This window comes from Andrographis paniculata, unplaced genomic scaffold (assembly GCF_009805555.1).
Source record: "Andrographis paniculata isolate CXL003 unplaced genomic scaffold, ASM980555v1 Contig34END, whole genome shotgun sequence".
Taxonomy (NCBI): Eukaryota; Viridiplantae; Streptophyta; class Magnoliopsida; order Lamiales; family Acanthaceae; genus Andrographis; species Andrographis paniculata.
In genome coordinates, this window is record NW_026137567.1 from 5,710,221 (window position 1) to 5,731,198 (window position 20,978).

The 20,978-nt window shown below is 35.0% G+C and overlaps 3 protein-coding genes across 4 annotated transcripts; 1 reads left to right on the forward strand and 2 right to left on the reverse strand.

Moving 5' to 3' along the window:
- Window positions 1-1,331: 1,331 nt before the first annotated feature.
- Window positions 1,332-3,377, reverse strand: LOC127248779 (xyloglucan galactosyltransferase XLT2-like). Its single transcript, XM_051271301.1, has one exon. The coding sequence runs from the start codon at window positions 3,256-3,258 to the stop codon at window positions 1,840-1,842; it is 1,419 nt and encodes a 472-aa protein (XP_051127258.1). The 5' UTR covers window positions 3,259-3,377; the 3' UTR covers window positions 1,332-1,839.
- Window positions 3,378-5,583: 2,206 nt separating this feature from the next.
- Window positions 5,584-7,145, forward strand: LOC127248557 (E3 ubiquitin-protein ligase APD1-like). Of its 2 annotated transcripts, none has more exons than XM_051270945.1 (5): window positions 5,584-5,873; window positions 5,970-6,095; window positions 6,185-6,257; window positions 6,443-6,770; window positions 6,880-7,145. In XM_051270945.1, the coding sequence occupies exons 2-5, from the start codon at window positions 6,012-6,014 to the stop codon at window positions 6,956-6,958; spliced, it is 564 nt and encodes a 187-aa protein (XP_051126902.1). In that variant the 5' UTR covers window positions 5,584-5,873; window positions 5,970-6,011; the 3' UTR covers window positions 6,959-7,145. The 2 variants fall into 2 exon arrangements, with proteins under 2 accessions (XP_051126902.1, XP_051126903.1); XM_051270946.1 differs by having other exon boundaries at window positions 6,478-6,770.
- A 128-nt stretch (window positions 7,146-7,273) lies between these two features.
- Window positions 7,274-20,284, reverse strand: LOC127248556 (suppressor of RPS4-RLD 1). Its single transcript, XM_051270944.1, has 24 exons — window positions 19,983-20,284; window positions 19,752-19,861; window positions 16,999-17,645; window positions 15,753-15,797; window positions 15,519-15,620; window positions 15,373-15,453; window positions 14,057-14,123; window positions 13,508-13,608; window positions 13,295-13,402; window positions 13,104-13,174; window positions 12,140-12,196; window positions 11,705-11,813; window positions 11,508-11,588; window positions 11,163-11,249; window positions 10,677-10,883; window positions 9,815-10,149; window positions 9,435-9,521; window positions 9,245-9,344; window positions 8,910-9,001; window positions 8,770-8,808; window positions 8,573-8,663; window positions 8,124-8,221; window positions 7,737-8,041; window positions 7,274-7,610 (listed from the first exon to the last, which is right to left on the reverse strand). Exons 1-23 carry the CDS (start codon window positions 20,102-20,104, stop codon window positions 7,753-7,755), a joined length of 3,126 nt encoding a protein of 1,041 aa, XP_051126901.1. The 5' UTR covers window positions 20,105-20,284; the 3' UTR covers window positions 7,274-7,610; window positions 7,737-7,752.
- Between the last annotated feature and the right edge of the window lie 694 nt (window positions 20,285-20,978).

Consider the following 20,978-nt stretch of genomic DNA (forward strand, 5'->3'; position numbering starts at 1 on the left):
TTGTAAAGAAGAAATATGTGTGTCGCATCCTTACTACTCAAATACTTACACGGGTAAGTGTAAGTTAGAGATATTTGAATTGTAATAAGGTTATTTATTCGAATTTTATTGACATTTTTTTAACTGAAACCTTTATTTAGGATTTGTCTAAAATATTGCTCTTCGGAAATTTTAAACAATACATACTTGAAAGTAGTAGTGGGTTTTTACATTATTAAAATTATATATAATAATATGACCACTCGGATTTTATAATTATAATCTTGACTATTCGATTTGGTATTAGATAATGAATAGGTAATGCTACAACTTCCTAATACCCGTTCAAAGAAATAATATAATCTTTTTTTTTAAGGTTTCATATTTTAAATCATTCAAAACTCTGTTGTATTCATTGAATGGCAAACTTTTGCTAAGTTCCAAAGAAGTGTCCGCATAACACTGAACTTGATTATAATATTTTATTTCAAGTTATAAAAGAATACATACACTGACATCAGAAATATTCATTAACAAATCTAATGCTGTTCTGATAGTAATATCATTTGTTTATTTATTTATTACGTAATATAATTAAAATATATATATATATATATATTGGACTAACACCAAAAGTCAATAACAGTGAAGTGTGTAATGTAATTTAAGAAAAGAGTGCAGAAAATTAAGCACTAGTCGGATCCCACTTCCCACTAATTACGGCGGGCCTTCTACTTCGGCCCGGTTGCGGGAAAAAATGTTCACACGTGTCCAGCTCCTATTTGCCAGTAAATCCACGTCATAAATATCAAAGTTAATAAAGTAGTATTTATTATTTATTATTTTATTTTTTGGCATTTATAGTATATGGGAGTCCCCTCAATTAATTCAAGAAATCTTTTATGGAAATGTTGAATAAAACCTAATCAGATATCTAAGGAAAGTGACCAACCACGAAAATATTACTTATACATAAATATGTTTAATATTATTGGTCGATTCATTTATTTCTTCCTTTAAAAAATTAAAAAAATATATACAACAGCCACATAACCAGCAACTTATTGTGGGCCGGGCCCCACAGGCTCAACCCGGATAATCTGCATCGTTGATGATGTAGGGCCCACTTCTGCTGTTAGGATTTATTCTATTGGGCCCTAATTGGGCCTCAGGAACAATAAAATAAATATTGCGTGTGTTCCTACCATAAAGCAGTATTGAAACACGATCTGCCTCTAATTAATTCTACAAGATTCTGTTTTTATTTATTTGATTATTTATGTTATTTTATACGATCCAGTATTTGTTTCTATAGATGCACTTACCAGAGGAAAATAAAATGGCAATAATCATATTACGAAAATAGCCTTCTCAAGATTTCACAATATTACAGTATGGGCTTTTAAGATCGAATCCAGCCCAAATAAATCTGGACAAAAAGCCCAGAAAAATGAAAAACCCTAACATAGCGAACCGAGTTAAAGATACACTTATTTAAACAAACAAAACAAAAGCAATCCAATTAGTAATTAATTAAATAAATAACCAGCCTATTCATCATTGAACCCAACAAATGAAATGATTTAAAGTGTATATATATATATATATATCAAATTTAAAGCAACACTTTTTATTACCCCTAAGTTAGTGGTCACCACTTCTGAAATTTGTGGTCTTCGATAATATGCGCTGATCTTGAATTAATTACCATCACCATTATCATAATCCCTTGCCTCAAATGATGCAAAATTCCCCAAATCACGGGTTGTTTTTTGTTTTTTGTTTTTTTTTAAAAAAAAATTAATTCTTAAAATTAATAGGATCAGCCACGTCAGCATTCTTAATACAGTTGACCGTTGTTCATTGTTGATTCTTTCTTCTCCCATTTCGACTATTCTTGAACCTCCTCAGCACTCCATCAATGGCGACGTCGAAAGCATCTGCAAAACCCTCGTTTTGGTCCTCATCAGAAATACTACTGTTTCTGTACACAAATTTTGGTATAAGACTTATCACTGTCTCCCTCATTTTCTTGACTTCGTCTCTGCTGTATCCTTCCAGAACCTTCCTGATCGACGTCGTCCGGTTCTTCACTCCCCGCCGGTCGATAAAAACCGAGAAACTCGCCGGCGATTTTCCCAGGAACCACTCGTACTGACGGTCGATGCTCCGGTTCCAGAAGAAAACCGGAATCGAACCGGCCAGCATGCAGTCGAAGGTCGACCGGCGCGTGAACGCGTCGCCGCGTGGCTGCAGGCAGAACTCCGACGATAAGAAAGCTTCTAGAATCTCCGACGTGCCGTCGTAGCACCTCCGGCCGGAGCAATCCACGACTCGGCAGGAGTTTGAATCATTGTAGCAGTTGTTTAATAATAGGGTTCTGAAATCGCCGGCGACCTGGCGTCTGGCTCCGACGAAGGTGTAGAGGCGCGTCCGCCTCCGGCGGCGGACGTAGCTCCGCCATTGATCCATCTCCGATTTCGATCGGGGATGGAAGCCCGTCGGGTACGGCACGCTGACCTCCATCGGATCCCATGGGTCCCGCTCCACCGCCAGGCGGAGGACGTTTTTCATCGCCGGCATGTGGATGAAGCTCGATCCCCAATCGCCGTCTCTCGACCGCCGGAAATCCCACGTCATCCGGCCGAGCATGGTGAAGTGATCTGAGCCGTTGGATCGTTTCCACGGCGGCTGATCGCCGATCCACGTAAGCACCTTCTCGCAGTACAAATCTCTCTCCGTCGCCGTGGAATTCGTGAACAGATATTTCCCCACCGCCAGTCCGGCGTAGAACGGTATGTAGAACGCCGCCGCCGATTCCGCCGCCGTCGTCCTGCACTTGTGCTGCAACGCCCTGGAATGGTACATAACTTCGCCGGCGAACATGTCCGTCCAATACCACGCCGGAATGAGATTCTCCGGCACGCCGGAAATCCCCGTCGCCGGCGGCCCCAATCCCCGATTCGAAATCGCGTTGCAGCGTGAGTTCCATGGATCCAAATCGCCGCACCTGTCCAGCAATTCCTGGTTGAACATCGCCGGAAGATCGTAAACGTACATCATTCCATTTGGACATTTCTCCGATTTTCGTTCCGGCGGAATGGCAATTCTTCCTTCTTCCTCTCCTTTCCGATCGATCGCCGGTGGTTTCACCGGAAAACGAAAGACAAAATCAAGAACAAATACCTGGATAACAAGGATTACGGAAAGCTTCGAGCAACTGTTGAAACAAAATCGAATAGAAGAATCGTTATGTCTGCTGCTTTTCGTCAACAACATCTTTGATTTTCGGAAGGCCTGAAGCTCAGATTACGCCGCCGCCGGATGTTATGAAAGTTTCTGACGCCGCGCTGCCGGAGAATTATACAGATATATAGCCCTAAGTCCTAAAAGTCACATTCTCATTAGTATTGACTTCACTATAAATAATTTAAAAGACATGTTTGTGTATAAATACAACGAACACTAACAAAAATTCTTAGTATTGTAACTTTATTCATATTTTTTTCCTTTTTAAATAATAGTAAAAAACCATTAAATATGATATTAAAAAAAAATCCAATTCATTTAAAAATAAATATTACAAAATAAAAAAAAGTTTGTAATTAGTGTAAAATGAAATATATATGTATATATCATGATTTAAATATAGTATATAATAGTAGATAATAATTATGACACTATTATTACATCACATATAGTATTATTTATGAATTAAACACATTAATAAATTTTCCAAAATACCTTAATTAACATAAAATTTAAAACCTGAGCCTATGAATGAGACAAGGAACGAATCTCTCATTTATTTCTACCTTAAAGTTCTATAAGAATCACTGATTCCTTCCTATTGTTGTCCGCTAAAGTCAGTTTCAATCGACAACTCACCTTATAAAATATTTATTAATTATTTAATTAATTTATACTCATCTCAATAATTTAAATTAAATAAATACTTCAAATATGTTTAGAAAACGGTGCAAATAGGATATATGTTTTCAAGAAAAATAAAATAAAATAACCAACAATGCAAATAATTGTGTGGGTTTGTTTGGAGTTTGGATTTTGAGTTGGAATTTGAATAGTAAAAATTTTAAATTTGCATAACTGTATGATGTGATATAAATAGGTGTTGACGTGATGTTTTAAATGTAAAATTAATTTTTAATGTAATATAAAAAAAAATAAAAATAAATATTTAATTTAATATTTTTTTTAAAAAAAAATAGGATAAATAGCGTACTGGGAGAATCCCCAAACAAACACACCCCAAATATATTTATTTGCATCTGGATTAATTAATTAGCAAAGAAGAACACTTGTCCGAAAATCCAAAACTTAGGGCGGCCGACGTGTTGATATTATGTGTGCAGACTTCGACCACCACCTTTGTATCTCCACGTATTACATCCTTAATTAATAAATTAATTCATACTAAGAATGACTCGACTTGTTTCCATGGAATAATGCCATGATAATAATAATAATAATAATAATAATAATAATATAATGGTATTAGTGAAGCTGTCTTGGGGTCATGAGAATGTCACGTGGTACGGCCGCCTCTACTATCCCACCCTTTATTCTTTTTCGTTCTTTTTTTCTTTAAATAAAAAAATAATGATTAAAGATGTAGATTTATCATATGGCCCATAAAATTTATTAATGGGCTTATGTAAGCATTATGAAGCCCAAATAAGTCTCACTGTAGTCTGTGGACTTTCTCGACTGCTAGGCCCAACAAAATCTATAATGATGAGTAAATTCATTCTAGATCATTTAATGAGTCCTATGATAATTTGAATTCAACAATGATTGGTGAAGGACGAGAATGCAATTTTATTATTGCCTAATTTAGTTATGGAGTCCAAAAAACAGATATGTAAATTATATTTATAGTTCCTACTAGATTAATTAGGAATAATATGTACATAGTCATGTTTATTTCATTTAACACTACTAGATAGTATTGGACCAAATTAGGTTACTCATATAACTAATTTGAATTGATTAATATATATATATATATATAATATTTTATGAGCAAGTGATAAAATGATTCTGATATTTAATAAGGGTGTCCAGGAGCAGACCAGATGGGGTGGAGCTGGTTTAAATTATACCTCCGTACTACCAATCCTGTTTGACCACATAGATGCATGCATTGTTTGTATTTGTATTTAATATTTAATATTTTATAGAAAAATAGTAAAAATAATACTAATATAGTTTTCTTTTTTTTTTTTTTTAATGAAATAAAAGAATAGGCAAAGGTGTCGTCTCAGACAGTGTGTTTTTAGAATCTGAAAGTACTCCACATGGAAAAAGAGATTTGGCGAATCATAGTCTGTTTTCCCACTTAAACCAAAACAAACAAAACAAACAAACTTCAATCGGGCTGGAGAAGAAGATCTATTTTTTATATATATCCCTTCTTACACAGTAACTGAATCAACGGCCCTCCTTCAATTTTCAAGAGGCAAGCACTGCTGGCATCCGGAAATTGTTTATTGCAAAAGATTCTTCCCATACTATGAATAAATAAATATCCACTGATCGTATGATTGATCGGTTGATTATACATGAGAGTAGAGTAGAGTCGAGGTGAGTAGAGTAGAGTAGAGTGAGATTCAACAGGAATTACTGTAAACAAACATGAATTAACTAGCATTGTGGTCGCTTTCACTGCAATAAATGTGTCTGTAAGAGATTACATCACCCGCCCACCATCTTGTCGGCTCTGCACTGCGCTGCTCTGCACTGCTCTGCTCTGCTCCGTCAATTTGCTCTCTGAAGGTTTAAACTTTACCAAAACCCAACCACTATATTCCCCCAATTCCTTATCGGTCCGAACTTCAAATTACATATCTTTGAGGTTGAGGTGCGACGATGAGGTAATTAATGGAGTTTGATTTCTGTATGAAATGAATGATTTTTCGTGAGATCTAACTGTATGGTTGTTTATTTATTTATTTTTGTTTATTTTTCAGAAACTTAGCTGCAGATGCCAATTGAGAGAGGATCCAAAGGGGATGACGATGAGTTGGAGACGAAGTTTCGGTGAATTCCATGGATTTTTGTTGTTTTCTTCTTCTTCTTCAGTGGGAGTCGTCAAGGTGAAATTCAAATCACCACCACGGATCTCCATTTTTATTCAAATAACTTCAGATGGAATGGAACTGACTGAGTGATTCTTGGTGATCAGGATAACGATGATGAGCAAACTCATGCTTTGGTGGATTACGCAATGCGTTTGGCGTTCTACGCCGGCCTCACTGGTATGTTACTTATTATGTCTAATTTTAGTCTGACCAAAAATAGCTAAACAGACATGGGGGGCTACTAGGCTAATCAATTTACTTTTTTGCTGAACATTCAGCGACAAAATTACTAGACTGTAAAGTCAATGGCGTTGTCAAAAAATTGCTTTTTGTTTTTTTATCTTTGATGTGTTAAACTTCAGCAATATTCTTGATGATCACTGCCTTGATCATCAAGCTCATGTGGAACTGCGACGAGGAAGAAGGCGGCGGAGGAGGAGAGGCCGCGAGGGAGAGCAGCAGATTGCTGCCGTCTAAGAAGAAATCAGGAAGAGGAGGAGGTGAAGGTAGCAACTATGGCGGCACGGGCAGCAGCCCGGATTTAGAAACGGGCAGCAACGCCACGTCATCGTCGTCGTCCGATGACGAGCTGTACGATGGGCAGATATGTGTGATATGTTACGACGACCAGCGGGATTGCTTCTTCGTCCCTTGTGGCCATTGCATTGCTTGCCACACCTGCGCAGCCAGGTGGGTAACCTCACCTACATACATACATACATACATAGTTATTATGAACAAATGAGAATAGATGGAGGGATTGGATAATTGGATTGGATTGCATTGATTAATGTTGCAGGATTATGAAGGAGGAAAGCAAGAGTTGCCCCATTTGCAGAGGGATCATAGAAAAGATAAGAAAGCTACACATCCTTTGAGAAAGACGACGACAACGACCCAACAACCATTGTAGATTGTGTGGTGGTGTTCAAAATTCATTGATGTAATAAGTAGAAGAAATGGCACCAATCATGCCAATTTGTAAAATTAATACTATGCTGATTTTTCAAATAAACACTTAAATTATCTAATAAAAATCAACTATTATATGTGATGCTAATTGATATTCAGTATTTTTTTTATATTATATTAATATATACAATATGCTATCTGTCAGACAACACATTAATTATTAATTCCGCCATCATATAGCGGAGGTAGTATAAATCTCAGCTAGAAGGAAACCATAAAAAGGGAGAACAGAAGTCCATCACTATCAGTGAAGAGAAGAACATTCACATGTCAGTCCGATGTAGCAGTAAGCAGATTTTCAACAACAAAAAAACAACAGAGACAGACGACAAAGAGAAGTCTCTCAAGGATAGGGTACAACAAACAACAAACTCATCCTACGCAGGTAGGTTGTCGAACAACAAACAATTAATGTTACATTTTACATGAATAATAACACAACGGAGTTTCAGTTTGGCATCATGACATCCGCCTGAAGTTCTTCATCTCGTCGTTATTTCCATAAGGGAGAATGCCTGATGAATGGTTTGCACTATTAATGTTGCTTTATTCAGTTACCTGCATAAATATATCTGCTGTCATCAAAGAACTTCATAGTTGCAAGAAAACAAGAAAGAAAAGCACTTCTGGCCAATTTTCCTTTTTATTTTTTTTTCAATGCAGTTGTTTCATAGCAATGCCTACCTCTTATATGAACTGTTTAATTAGCGTAGGTGCTCAATGCAGTAACTACTAATCCGGTTGTATCCAGAGTTGATACGACATCAGGGTACCCTTTCCAGGATGTGTTGATCTTGAGAGAAGGATAGAGCCAACTTTTTACGGAAGATATGAAGGAATTAGGATCAGGTTGTAGGACTGCTTCCCAATCCACTTGTACGCCCTCGGGAATGCTCCCCTTAAATTCCATATTAGCAGCAAGTAACAGTCCAAGCAACACAACAAAGCCAACGACAGCAGTTCCTCTTGATAGTGGCATGAAGTTATACCTGAAAATAGAAGATCAGCTAAAAAACATATGAAGACAGGGCAATTTATGCAATTCACCACATTGCATACATAGATTTTTACCAGTAGTATGTCATTCTCAAGATAGCTTCTCTCACATTCTCCAGCACATCAAAATCCGTTGACCCAAAATTTTCACCACAATAAGCATCACAGAGAGCCTGCAATATCCAATTCAATATTTATCTGTTCAATGAATTGAGCTCCCAAAACTAAATGGATAACTTGTGAGGTTACTCAGGCATTTCAAATAATGCAGTGACAAAGGTGTGGTGTTCGGTACAAGCTTTACAGAGCTTACTGATGTCATGTATAAGTCAAACTGAAATTTGAACAAATACGGCAAGGTTGTTATCTAAATATTCAAACCCAATGTAATGATTGTCAGGCTCAAAAAATGATCAATTGGGATGAAAGTTGTTCTAACAAGCAGTACTTTTGCATTTTCAACGAGAAATACAAAGAAGCTGGAATTAAAGACTGATAAAGAAGTATCTTGGCCAGAAAGATACCTCCCATGCTGAAGCCATTTCCACTTCAAAGTCATCCCATCTGGTTGGTGGGCAAGGTGTTTTAATGGAAAAATCATAACCTATTTCATCCCTGAAGGAGAAAATTAGTTAACGAAGATTCTCAATAAATAGAAGTCTACGCGTGTAAAGAATGAGCAATAAGTGAACAAAAGAGGAAACCATTTCATTTGACATACATTTTTTGTAAAGATATCCTTGCTCCCTCTAATCGCTTTCTGAAATAAGAACCAAAATTGAACCAGTAAGGTCAGTACTAAAATGATTGGGTATATAGTGATGATGTTCATAAACCAGGAAAATATGATGTGGAAGTTACCCCTCAACTGTCATACTGTCGCACCAAGTAGCCAACCAGAAGTCTTCACCCACAGCTCTGAAAAGATCTGAGCAGGATTCTGCCTTCATTACCTACAGGATGAATATTAAGGCATTCATTAAGATCAGAAAAGACAACTTACATAGGGCAGCTAAACAATTGTGTTTGTGTGCTCAAGGGGCTAACAGAATGAATCACCTGTAGACAATTCATTACTGTAAAAAGGACATATATCTAATAAAAAAGTTACACCGATACAATTCTCAGGGACGAGGTAATATATATCTTAGGTGTAAAAGGTAATAATGAATTTTCTACGCAACAATATAACTTACTTCTTGCAGTTTCCCATTTACAGTGAGATTGATAATGTTGCCCTTCTTTCCAAGGGCATACTTATTTTCCTTCATTACTTCTTTAGCAACATTAATTGTTCTGCAGATCATTAATTAAATCAATCATATCTTGTCAGAGTAGAATTCACTTAGGTAATGAAGGTGATGAAATTTTTGGTGTTAGATTTACCTCTTAAAATATGGAAAATAGCGTACAACCTTGGTTTGTCCAAGGATAAGAGGCGTCTCAGACCCAAAACCAGAGTCGTGCTCCTCACTAAGTAATAAAAAAGTCCACAGATCAGAAATGAAAATTCATGCACACACAAACAAACACAAAACTGTCGGTAGACCATGCGTCTTTTTTTAAACAGAAATGCATATGTATCTTTACTTGCTATCCTATAAAATATAAATCCATGAAATATGAAATGAAGTAATGTGAACTACTAAAACATTTTCTACAAAAACTACCCAAATTATATGAGTCTATCCAATATGTTATGCAGATGGTCACAGAAATAAAACTGTACCTACAGTTGCATAATTTCATAAACAAATATGAAGTACCTCAGATTGTTAATCCAAAGAACTGGATCAGATGGTTCAGATATCTGTCTCCATTTGACAGCCACTGAATAAATACTGTGCCATGGCATTGTAGGGCGCCCAAATAATTTTTCCTCTGCAGCATTAAATGAAGTAGATTGTTCTAAGAAGCTGCTGGTGCTGCAACCAGCCCCCCCTCTATTTTGACTAAGATGGCTAAGTTTCTCGCGTCTCCTAACTTTCTTTCCATTTTTGGATGTGCCTTTATTTGAATGCTTCCATTCAGTTTGTATAGATCGCCAAACCCGTACAACCTTTTGGGCAATCTCTATAGCAGCAAGTCCCGCCATACGGTACTGATGGAGGTTAACATATATATGAGCCATCAGTTGGCACAAGAAGTAACTAAGAAACTCATGAAAATCCTTGGGGGTGTTTCAGCAGTTTAAGACATAACATATTTTGGGATGCCAAGGAAGTGAAAATAGACTTTAATAATTCATAGTAAAACTACTAATTCATAGTTTAGAGAACTAGACATCAGCAATCAGAAATTTTTTCACATAGATGAATAATAGAACTGAAATTTTTCTTCTTAGTCTTTGTGATTTCCCCATTTTCTTTTAGCAGTTTACTAGCATACAAAGGGACTGAGCCAAACTTATGCAAAGCAAGAATAGATTGAGAGATAACAAAATGATCCCTAAATTCTACTAAAGAAACTTAAATTTCTATATTAAATATTTATCAGAATGGGTGATAAGAAACATAAAAAGAAAACCCGAATGGAAATTAAAGCTTTCTTGAGAAAAGTGAACTGTGATTTGGAACAACAGGTTCAACTAATCATAAAATTCCTATAACTCATTCTACAAATAGTTACCTGCCGTTTATTTGGCAGGAATCCAACGCAATAATACTGAATCCCATTGCCAATAGAATCTGCTGCATGCAATAGGGTTGCCTTTTGCTTTGAAATAGATAATTCCTGTTTTTTCAGTTTTCCTTTCCTTAGAGAATCTCGCAGAGGAGGCTGTCTGTACACTTTTTCACAGACATTTTTTGGATGCAGCTTTTTACACCAATATTCCTAGGAAAAACAAGCAGGAAACAGTCAAAGTCATAAGTGTTATTTATACACAGTACCATGAAGATAAAGATTGATTGCAAAATATACCTCCAAAAGACTTCTAAATGTTGGTTAAAGATAAATGTTGCTGTACTTATTAAGTAGCCCAAGCAAACAACCACATGAACTAAAGTTCTAGTACTGGGTATATTATCATTTCAAGTCAATGAAGAATAATCAAAGCAATGTAAAGATTGGTGATATTGACACATTAAAGGCAGTGTGATGATTCAATATTACCTTAAAGAGGGGATCTATGTCACCATCAAGATCAAACCAAGAAAACTCAGAGTTGAACTTTGAAGCTGTGTATAATGCTATTTCTTTCTGCAATTGTTATAAAGACAACACTCAGCTCCTTATGATCACATATGGTGCCATAGATTTACATTATGATCAAGAATACAATTGTATCCATGCATTCAATGAGCAAGAAGTAAAAAAAAGCCAATGATGCACATTAAAAATATTAAAATGCGAACACAAATATTTTAAAATTTGTCTGTAAACAAAAAGGTGATTATCTTCAATAATAATGTGAGAATAGCAGTAGTTAAGGAGAAGTCATATCGAAGATTAAATAACCTGATAAAAAGCTGAGCACTGGAGTACAAATTTTTCCATTGAATCTAATTCAAGATCCAAAGCTGCATCATAATCTTTAACCTGCATTGACACATGCGTGCATGTAAGTCACTTAACAAACTATACACCCATTCCAATGCACTCACAGAAATAAATAAGAAAGTAGGGGTGTGACAAATAAAAGAAAAGGTCCATACTGCTTCTCTAAATTCTCCAATTGCATGATAGCAGGAAGCTCTTAAATACAGGCATTCAATATTTGAGCTATCAATACTTAGTCCTGTTGATAACTCCTTGATGGCATTCCTGAAATCATCGATTCAAATTAAGGAATTAAACAAACTCTTCCGTCAGTTCCATGAACAATCATATCAATGCAGAGGGCTCCGAAGGAAACAGTAGTTGGGTGAACAAAAAATAAGTTAATTAGTAATCATTACAAACCCTAGGGCAATGATAAAAATCTAGAAGATATTGAGAGGAGCAAAATAAAATTTCAAAGAAAAAGAAAGGAAACAAATAGAATCATAATGAGACAAATGTGTACTAAATGCCATAAATTAAGAAGCAATATTTAGTATATCTAGACATATATTTCTACACTATCAACTAGAGAAGATTTAACATTTTACCTGTGCTCTCCCATTCCATGGAGCAGAAGCCCATGCAGCTGATATGCTTTGGAAAACCTAGTAAGAGAATCAAATCAGTGTATTCCAGCAAAAATTCCAAAATTATTAGTGAAGAAAGCTATGCCTTGAACCTTTGAACATCTTATACTGTATGCAGTACCCATTTTTGACACCCATGCCAGACATATAAGAAAAAACATATCTGAACCAAAATGAAAAGAAATGGAAAAGAAACAACCATCGCATGCGGCTTAGCATTGGACTCAAGCATAGAAGCCAAGAAATTTATAAATGGAAAACTATTGTTGACTAGACTAAGAAAAGTACATTCATATTTACCAGAAGACATTGTTTATTTAACCTTTGATTGGAGCATATTGGTTCAAAGAACTGAGACAACTGAAATCTCATATATCACCCAAAGGTAATCACTTTGAACTCTCCTTAGTACTTAATGATACACTATCTGTCAGGACTGAATAGGGTGAAAGAACTAATTTATAGCTGTACAGAACATGACAGTTGAAATTATCAAAAGAGCAATGTGTGGATGTTTCTTGATTGTAGGAGTTCAATTAGTCAAAGTATTTCCAGTTTTAGGAAGATACAGATATGTTTGTTTTGTGAAATTGTTGGAAAGTAAATATTTTGATGTAACGTATAGGAAATTGTGTAGGGAATATAAAAATAATGAATGTGTGTAATGTATTAATTTTTTTGGAAAATGTGTAGGAAAAAATAAGAGAAAGAACAAAGCCTCAGTTTTCCTTAATTTAGTTTCTATGTAGTATTATGTAAAGGATATTTTATCCTGATACTAATGAAAAGAGAATAAGGTTAATTTTTCCACTGTATCTCACCATCTATGCAAAGAATAAATTTATTTTTGGAAAAAATATATATATCGCATTAATGCATTCTAGAGCCTTAAAGCATTTTCGACTAGCATGTTTTGACCGTATACCTTTGATCAATTTGAATTATCGCATTAATGCATTCTAGAGCCTTTTCTGAGCTTGCCATGTCTTGATAAAACTGTCAAAAAATTCCAAGGTCAAACACCCATAAATCTTGTTCAATCAGATTCCAATACAACACAAAGCATGAAAAGCAACAAAGGTGTATCAAAAGCCTGATAAAAAAGTTAGTGAGTACCTGAGCTAAATGAGTCCAAGCCTCAAGAAAGTTTTTGTCTATTTCAATTGCTTTCATATGTGCCTCTTCTGCCCTTTTATATTCACCAAGTGAAGATAAAGCCAAACCCTTCGAAAGTCAAAATCACATTATTATTATTATTATTATGGTTCTTTCCTTATGAAGCTAACCATTGAATTTACTAAACTAAAGCAAAACATGTTTTGGACTCACCAAATAAGTATATGCAGATTTGTTGTCCTTATCATCTTTTACACATGCTAACAGATCCTCCGCAGCAGCTTGGTAATCCTTAAATTTAAAATTTACAATCCCTACAGAAATAATCATTAACATAATAATTTCTAGGATCAAATGCAATATAGGAGGAATGAAAAATATCTTAACTGTTATATGTCTAACATTGAGACCAGTAAGAAACTTTCTTACATTTAGACCAGATGGTGTTGATTTATCTCCTTTTACTGTTCTGGCAATTATTTTGAAGTAATGGCAACGGAAAGGGTAGGAGTTTATTTTTAAATGTTTTCCTTAGAAAGCAGGACAAAACAGTGGATTATAGTAAAATATTTGTATTTCTACGAGTACACAATGATTTGATTTCATATTCTATCTCCTAACACCAAATGATTTTGGATCCTTCTATTACATTTCACCTGTATGCCACAATGTACAATATCTACATATAGACCCAATTAATCATTTGCGTACGCATGGTTAGCCAGGAATTAATCAGCAATTAATTAAGAATCATATTCATACCCCTTTCATGCAATATATCAGGTGAGTCTGGTTCAAACTCCAATGCTTTTGTCAAATCTGCAATTGCCTGGGACAAAAAGATGGTTTGATATGTCAGTCCACAGATATATAGACATGCTGGCATGTATTTGGGGATGCATGGACATTTATTACCATCATGAATGTCTTAAAAAGAAACTTGGATAAAAAATTTGGTGAAGAATGCAACTACTGAATTAACTTTTTCAAGTGACTGCTTTCCATAATAATATAATATGCTCCTGGTCAAGAAAATGACTGGTTTTTGCAAACACAACCAAGTAAAATTGTCCACCTAGGAAGAAAGTATCAAACTTTGTTAATTAAAATTCTGTATGAGCAACTACCATGAAAAGAACCATGATCAGAATTAACAAATATGTTTCACATATAAAGGTTGTGGTGGATAAAGCAATTATTTGTATTTAACGTGGCAACATCATATTTATTCTAAATTTCTAGATATTTGATGGACATTAATCATTGTATGGATCTGAATATGAATGACCTTGATTGACTTTCCAATAAGGCTTTGGTGATTTGACAACTGATAACATTGATGGTTTTGAGCGATGTTCAGGGAGCTTCTACAAATGTATATTCCTGATCATATAAATGGTTGGACAAACTAAAGTTGTGATAACTGCACCAGTCTACATGGGTATATTTGACATTGATAACATAGATTGTTTTGAAAAAAGTTCAGGGAGCTTCTACAAAGGAATATATTAGATCGCATAAAGTTGTGATAACTGGATCTGATATGCGGATATTAATAAGTGCAATTAGCATCCGGTGATTTGTAAAATGGGTTTTTGTGGAACTACTCAAAAGTAATTGAAGCTTAATAAAGTATGAACTTCATTAAGCATATAATTCACCTCTAATGAATATGAAACTAAAGTTGTGATAACTGGATCTGATATGCAGTCTACATAGGCATTTGACAACTGACAACATAGATGGTTTTGAAAGAACTTCAGGGAGATTCTACAAAGGTATATTCCTGATCACATAAATGGTTGGATAAACCAAAGTCGTGATAACTGAATCTGATATGCAGATATTACTAAGTGCAATTAGCATCCAGTGATTTGTAAAACAGGTATTTGTGGAACTACTAAAAAGTAATTGAACCTTAATAGAGTATGAACTTCATTAAGCATATTATTCAGCTCTAATGAATATGAAAACCAGGTCCAACAAATGCTAGCACTATTTCTCATAGAAAATAAATAAACCAAAAAATAACTGCAAATAATTCCCAAAAGACATGACCAAATACAGAAAAACCATACTTTAGCAGATTCTCCCAGAGCTGCTCGAGCCTGCCCCCGACGTTTCCAAGCCTCACCTGCCGATGGATTTGATTCTATTGCCTGTTCAAAGTACCCATGTTCATTTGCACATTCCCCTTGATAAAAAAGGCTCGTTTAATCTTTACCTGGGTAAAATCAGCAATAGCAGCATGTAGTTCTCGTTGGAAAGCATATGCTGTGCCCCTTCCAATTAATGCTTCAGGGTAATCTGGCTCTTCTTCTAGTATCTAAGATATACAAAAGAAGAGAGAAGATGTTAATAGGGAAATATCATCGAAACTAGTCCATATGTGGAGGGAGAAAACATAGGAGCATTAACAGTGATGTAAACAAAATTAAAAAAGAAAATAAATAGTAACCTTATCAAAAATGGATACAGCATATGCATAATTTCCATCATTAACCTGCAAAAGAACAGAGAATCATTTCATATCACGAACACCGGAATCAATAAAAAGAAGCAGGTATTAATTTATAAGACCAACTTTCTTTTTTCAAGTACACTGTTGCATGTGGTGTAGTAATGAAGCTGAGTGAAGGATATGAATTGCTAATTTTATTGAGCAGCTAAATGCATTACATGATTGAACTTAAACGAATACTAAGATTCTATTCACCTTATATGATCACCAAGATTATATTCAAGAATTCATTACTTAATCAGGATCCTTATAAGAAAAGAATAACAAAGCATCAAAAAGAGGCCAAATATCAAAACTAATATCAAAATACATTACATTACAAACTTGCAGAGTCATCAGAGAAATTAGCAGGACTAAGTGTGTTTGGTTGTTAGTTGGAATTGTGGTTGGATTGGATATAGTTTATTTAATTGATATCTGATTTATAATATATATATATATAATTAAAATCAATTTAAAATGTGTATGTAAGTGTTTCAAAAAACATACCTCAATAAAATATATAATATAAATATCATTTCGTAGAGAATAAAATTTTATATACATATATACTCCCTCAGTCCCATGGGATTAATACCAGTTCTTTTTGGCACACAGTTTAAGTAGTGTTCGATTAGATAGTTAATTAATTTGATTTAACTTATGTAATGCTTGTAATAGAGTATTATATTATTATTAGTTGAAGAATGAAATTAAAGTTTAAATAATTTTTGTTTAAAGGTTTATTTATATTGAAGATTTTATGTACTGAAATTTAAGTGGGAAAAAATTTAGGAGCATAGTGCTAACCAAAATTGAAATGGTAACCAAACAGAACTGTTACATCATTTAGTATGTTCTATTGGAAAAAAAAAAAAAACCCTTTGCCACTTGCTCAATTTGAACACCTCAAGAATAGTTCAGTTTAGATATCAAATTGGGCTGTTCAAAGTGCGGTCAACTATCACATCAATTAAACCTTGAAAATCAAAACCTTAATTGTCAGGTATGGATAGATATTTGGAAGAAAATATCAGTTGCAAACTTGAAACTAATGAGCCTGAAAACTTAGTGTGCGATAGGATGTTGATGGTAACCATACAAACTTGGGGAGGGGAGTTAAAAACAGTCAACTTATGATGGTGAAACAGTAGCAACTGTAGATATTTTAGCAAGATATCTAAAAAAGCATATGTAAAATTACCTGTGCAATACCCCTTGATAATCTAAAATCAACATTTATTGACTTGTTCTTTGAAATTCTAGCAACACAGAACTTTTTGTTCCTGTTGGCCTCATCCATTAACTCATTATGAATTTCTGATAAGCTGAATGACTCGCTGCATATATCAGAACTATCACTAGGTTCACAGCAGTCCACTGATGAATCAGCGCTTGATTCAGCTATATCGCTCAATACTGATTTTCCGGTCGATTTCTTGAGAATCCCATTAGTTTCTATAGGGAGAAACTCATGTGTTTTTATTGATTGACTAGCAGCAGTAATGCTACCATTAACATTAGCTTTAGCTCCATTATGTAATTTGTCATTGGCCTCCAATTGCTTAATTGCCTTGCTGGTAGGTTTGGTTTCCCCATTTGATTTTCTTTGATCATCAGATGTTTCAGTTGCCTCTGAAACAACTGGTCCAGATGCATTAACTGTTACCCCAGATGACTTTGTCACATGGTTCTCCAAAGAAATAGTTCCATTTTGTTTAACAGTGCTCAACAGATCTTCCAGCTCCACAAGTTGTTTCAAATCTGCAGACTGAAAAGCAGCATGCTCATAGCCTTGCTTCCAAACTGAAAGGGCATCATCTTTCTTTCCCAGAGCATGTAGTGCACGCCCTACAATACAAATAAATGAAAGAGTAAGGTAAAATTTTGTTGGTAAAGTTGGAAATCAATGAGGCAAACTTGATTGAAGAGCAAAATAATATGCAAGACCTCCTGTTTATATATCCATCCAATTAACTGTTGGAATAATATATTCTGAGAGACAGACTATGTGCAACAAAAACCACGCTCAATTCAATTGAATCTAATCACTGAAGCTAATGTCCATGCGATAAGAGCCTACAATCATTTGGGTTGCTGTGGTTGGCTCACATCTTGTGAAGGGCCAATGAAACAATTTCAAGAGCAACAAACCAATCTTAACACACACAGCTATTTCAACATCCACCTTTTTTTTGTTCTTTCATTTGTTAGTATCTGTATTTCATGTATGACTTGAATGCTTAGAATATTCTTGATATAGGCTAATGGTTTTTAACTCCACAAAACTACTCTACTTTCAAAATGCTAAAGGAGGCATGTGACATCTTCCATCTTAGAAAGCTTCTGTGTTCCTTTATTTTTTTATTTTTCTTTTTCTTTGTTAATAAATAGCGAATAACTACAAAGTACAATGAAAATAAAAATGAGTCCAATCCCACAAGGGACGAATCACAATTGTAGCATGTAATTATAACCAGAAAGAAATCTCTTCACTACCCCGAATCAAGAAAAAATATAAGCCAAAATGTTTGCACTTCTTGGGAGATGCTTTTTTTTTTTTTTTCTGAATCTTCATGCTCTTTTTAAGGACTCGTATGTGTTTTTGCACTTATTTGAGGTTAACTATGGTGTATCTTATAAATCTTTTCCCAGATTGCATGTTAATCACTTACATGATCATTGTCTGTTTAGGGCATGATTAAACATGTTGAGTTTTCCTTATTTTACATGAATTTTAAACTATCATTACTTGTCTCCAGCATACATAAATTGACCCTATGTCTCAGTTGGCCAAGTCGAAGAGGGAATTGACAAGAATAGATCAAACAAAACTGTCATTTCAAGTTTGCATTTATGGTTATGAGCTAAAGACTAATCAACAAGAAGCAAGACTAAGATAAACTTAAGCTCTAACACTTTAGCTGGAGTTGCATTCGAACAAAATGGGGCTCCATTCAAACTCACTCTTATTTACAATAATGCTTGATTACACCCTTAGTAGAAATATAAATACTCGCTACTAATATATTTCAAGTCTAACAATTACATGCTATTCATCCACATTTAAGAATGTCACATTTGTTTAATTGAATGCACTCATGGTTTTGGTAATTGAAAGAAGTGTTACCATTAATGGATACCGTGTTGTTAGGAAACATGTCAAATCAAAGCAATGTTAGTCAACCAATAAGAAAGGACTACTGGAGTCAGACAACATCATAAAACTTCAACTGTGTATTTTACGACTTTGAGTAAATCAAAATTGAGTCAAATAGCTTGGCTTAACCCAACCTCTATCATAAAACTAAACTTGTGAGTAAATACCTTGTGATGAGAAAGTATAAATTGGCCATTCACGGCAAATTTATACTATTGCCAGTAAATGATGAATGCTTCGGACTAACTAAGCCTGATTCTAATGTAAAATTGCCATTACATGAAATAGAGAAATTTTCTGGAAACTTCCCATTTTTTTTTCTGGAATCATTGAATATTAAAGGTCAGAATTGTCACAAGGAGCTATTTAAATTTACTCCATTACTCAAAAAAGTACAGCCTACTGTAAATAGAACTAAGGGTACAAGCTTGAAGGTAAGTGAAGAATAAAGAGCTAACATTTAGCAATAGAACAGCATCTAATAAGCCATTTCTTCTCATTCTTCGTGGAATCACATCAGTTGAGAAAATATGCAATTGACTCTTTAAAAAGAAGTATCTAAAAATTAAAGTCATCTAAAACGTAGTATCAACCATGGTGTCAACAAAAATCAGTTCCAAATTCGTAAATGCATTATTTGTTTATTGGTTTGTTGAATAGCAGTTGACTTCAAATTTGAATTGTCGCCAGCATCAAAGTACATTTTCCGCCTCAACACTCTGATTCTAATCCAAAGATAGTTCTCATCGCCCAAACGGAACAAACAAACAACTTACTCCAATACAAAAAATGTTCACCTTTAAGAATATAAGCTTGAACAAGCTTAGAATCCTGCTGCAATGCCTTATTGCAGTCCTTGATGACGTGCTTGTGCAGCTCCAATTGGCTATAGCAATACGCTCGATTGCTAAAATTCAAGGAAATAAATACCAAGAAAAACAAAACAAAACACGGCAGATTAACCTACTAGTCAAATCCAAATCAAGCAACCAAATCCAGCGAACAAGATCAATCCAATTCCAAATTACCAGAGGTCCTGTATGGACCAGGACTGCGAGAGCAGCGAATCGAGCACTCGAATAGCTTTAGACCAATCCTTGGAGCTGCACAGCTTGGCGAGCTGAATCCGCTCCGCCACGCCCGACGTCATTCGATATACACACCAGTTACACAATTAGACTGAAAAATTAAAGAGAACTAAACAGCAGATCGGAAGAGGCAACGCAGGTTATCCGCCAACAAGCTCCGCCGAATTCTTTGCTTGCGGTTGGGGAGATGAGAAGAGACTTCGACTGTGAGAGAAAATGCGAGCTTAATGGAAATTTGTTGTACAGAAAAAGGGCATATGTATCGGAGGAAGGCAAGTGTTTCTCAATACGAAATTACGAAAGTAACTGCTCAACGACTGTAAGAACAGCGTCTATAGAATATCTAGCTGGGGGTATTACTGTCATTTTACTTTATAGTGTTAAGCTAGCAAACTTCGAACCATGTCCACACTCACTCCGTAGGATTTGGCTCCAGTAATTCGATGACCATAAGTAATTATTTTAAATGGTTATTGATATACATGCCACTTTCTATATTCCGATTATTTTCATACAGTAACAGGTAAGTGAACTGGATTTATTTAAGGAGTTTCCTTGCTAACCATATAAATGTATATATTAAATTTATGTGAAATCGTATGTAATAATATTAAAGGTTTTTATCTGTTACTCCTATTTAGGATGTGTTTGTTTAGTTTTTATTTTGAAGTATTATGTTGATGAAAAGTTTTTATCGGTAATAAATGATACTTCCCCGAATCCAGCTCCTTGGAATTTCACAGTGTGGAAGTGTGTAAGAGTTAATAGATAAATTTTCGGTCGAACCTAATACCTTGCAAATTAGGTTCGATGGAAAAGTCACACTAGGCAAACCATGTGTGGCAGGTGACCTGAGGTGTCGGATTTGAACCCATGACCTCACGGTTACAAATCCAACCCCTGTATTTTGGTATTAATGTATACTTAGTTTTTCTA

Coding starts and splice junctions, on each gene's coding strand:
- LOC127248556 (XM_051270944.1), bottom strand. CDS start 20,104: ATGACGTCGGGCGTGGCGGAGCGGATTCAGCTCGCCAAGCTGTGCAGC. Junction 15,621..15,752: donor CTGTATCCATTTTTGATAAG/GTTACTATTTAT, acceptor TGTATATCTTAG/ATACTAGAAGAAGAGCCAGA. Junction 14,124..15,372: donor CTCTGGGAGAATCTGCTAAA/GTATGGTTTTTC, acceptor TTTTTGTCCCAG/GCAATTGCAGATTTGACAAA.
- LOC127248557 (XM_051270945.1), top strand. CDS start 6,012: ATGACGATGAGTTGGAGACGAAGTTTCGGTGAATTCCATGGATTTTTG. Junction 6,258..6,442: donor GTTCTACGCCGGCCTCACTG/GTATGTTACTTA, acceptor GTTAAACTTCAG/CAATATTCTTGATGATCACT. Junction 6,771..6,879: donor TGCCACACCTGCGCAGCCAG/GTGGGTAACCTC, acceptor TTAATGTTGCAG/GATTATGAAGGAGGAAAGCA.
- LOC127248779 (XM_051271301.1), bottom strand. CDS start 3,258: ATGTTGTTGACGAAAAGCAGCAGACATAACGATTCTTCTATTCGATTT.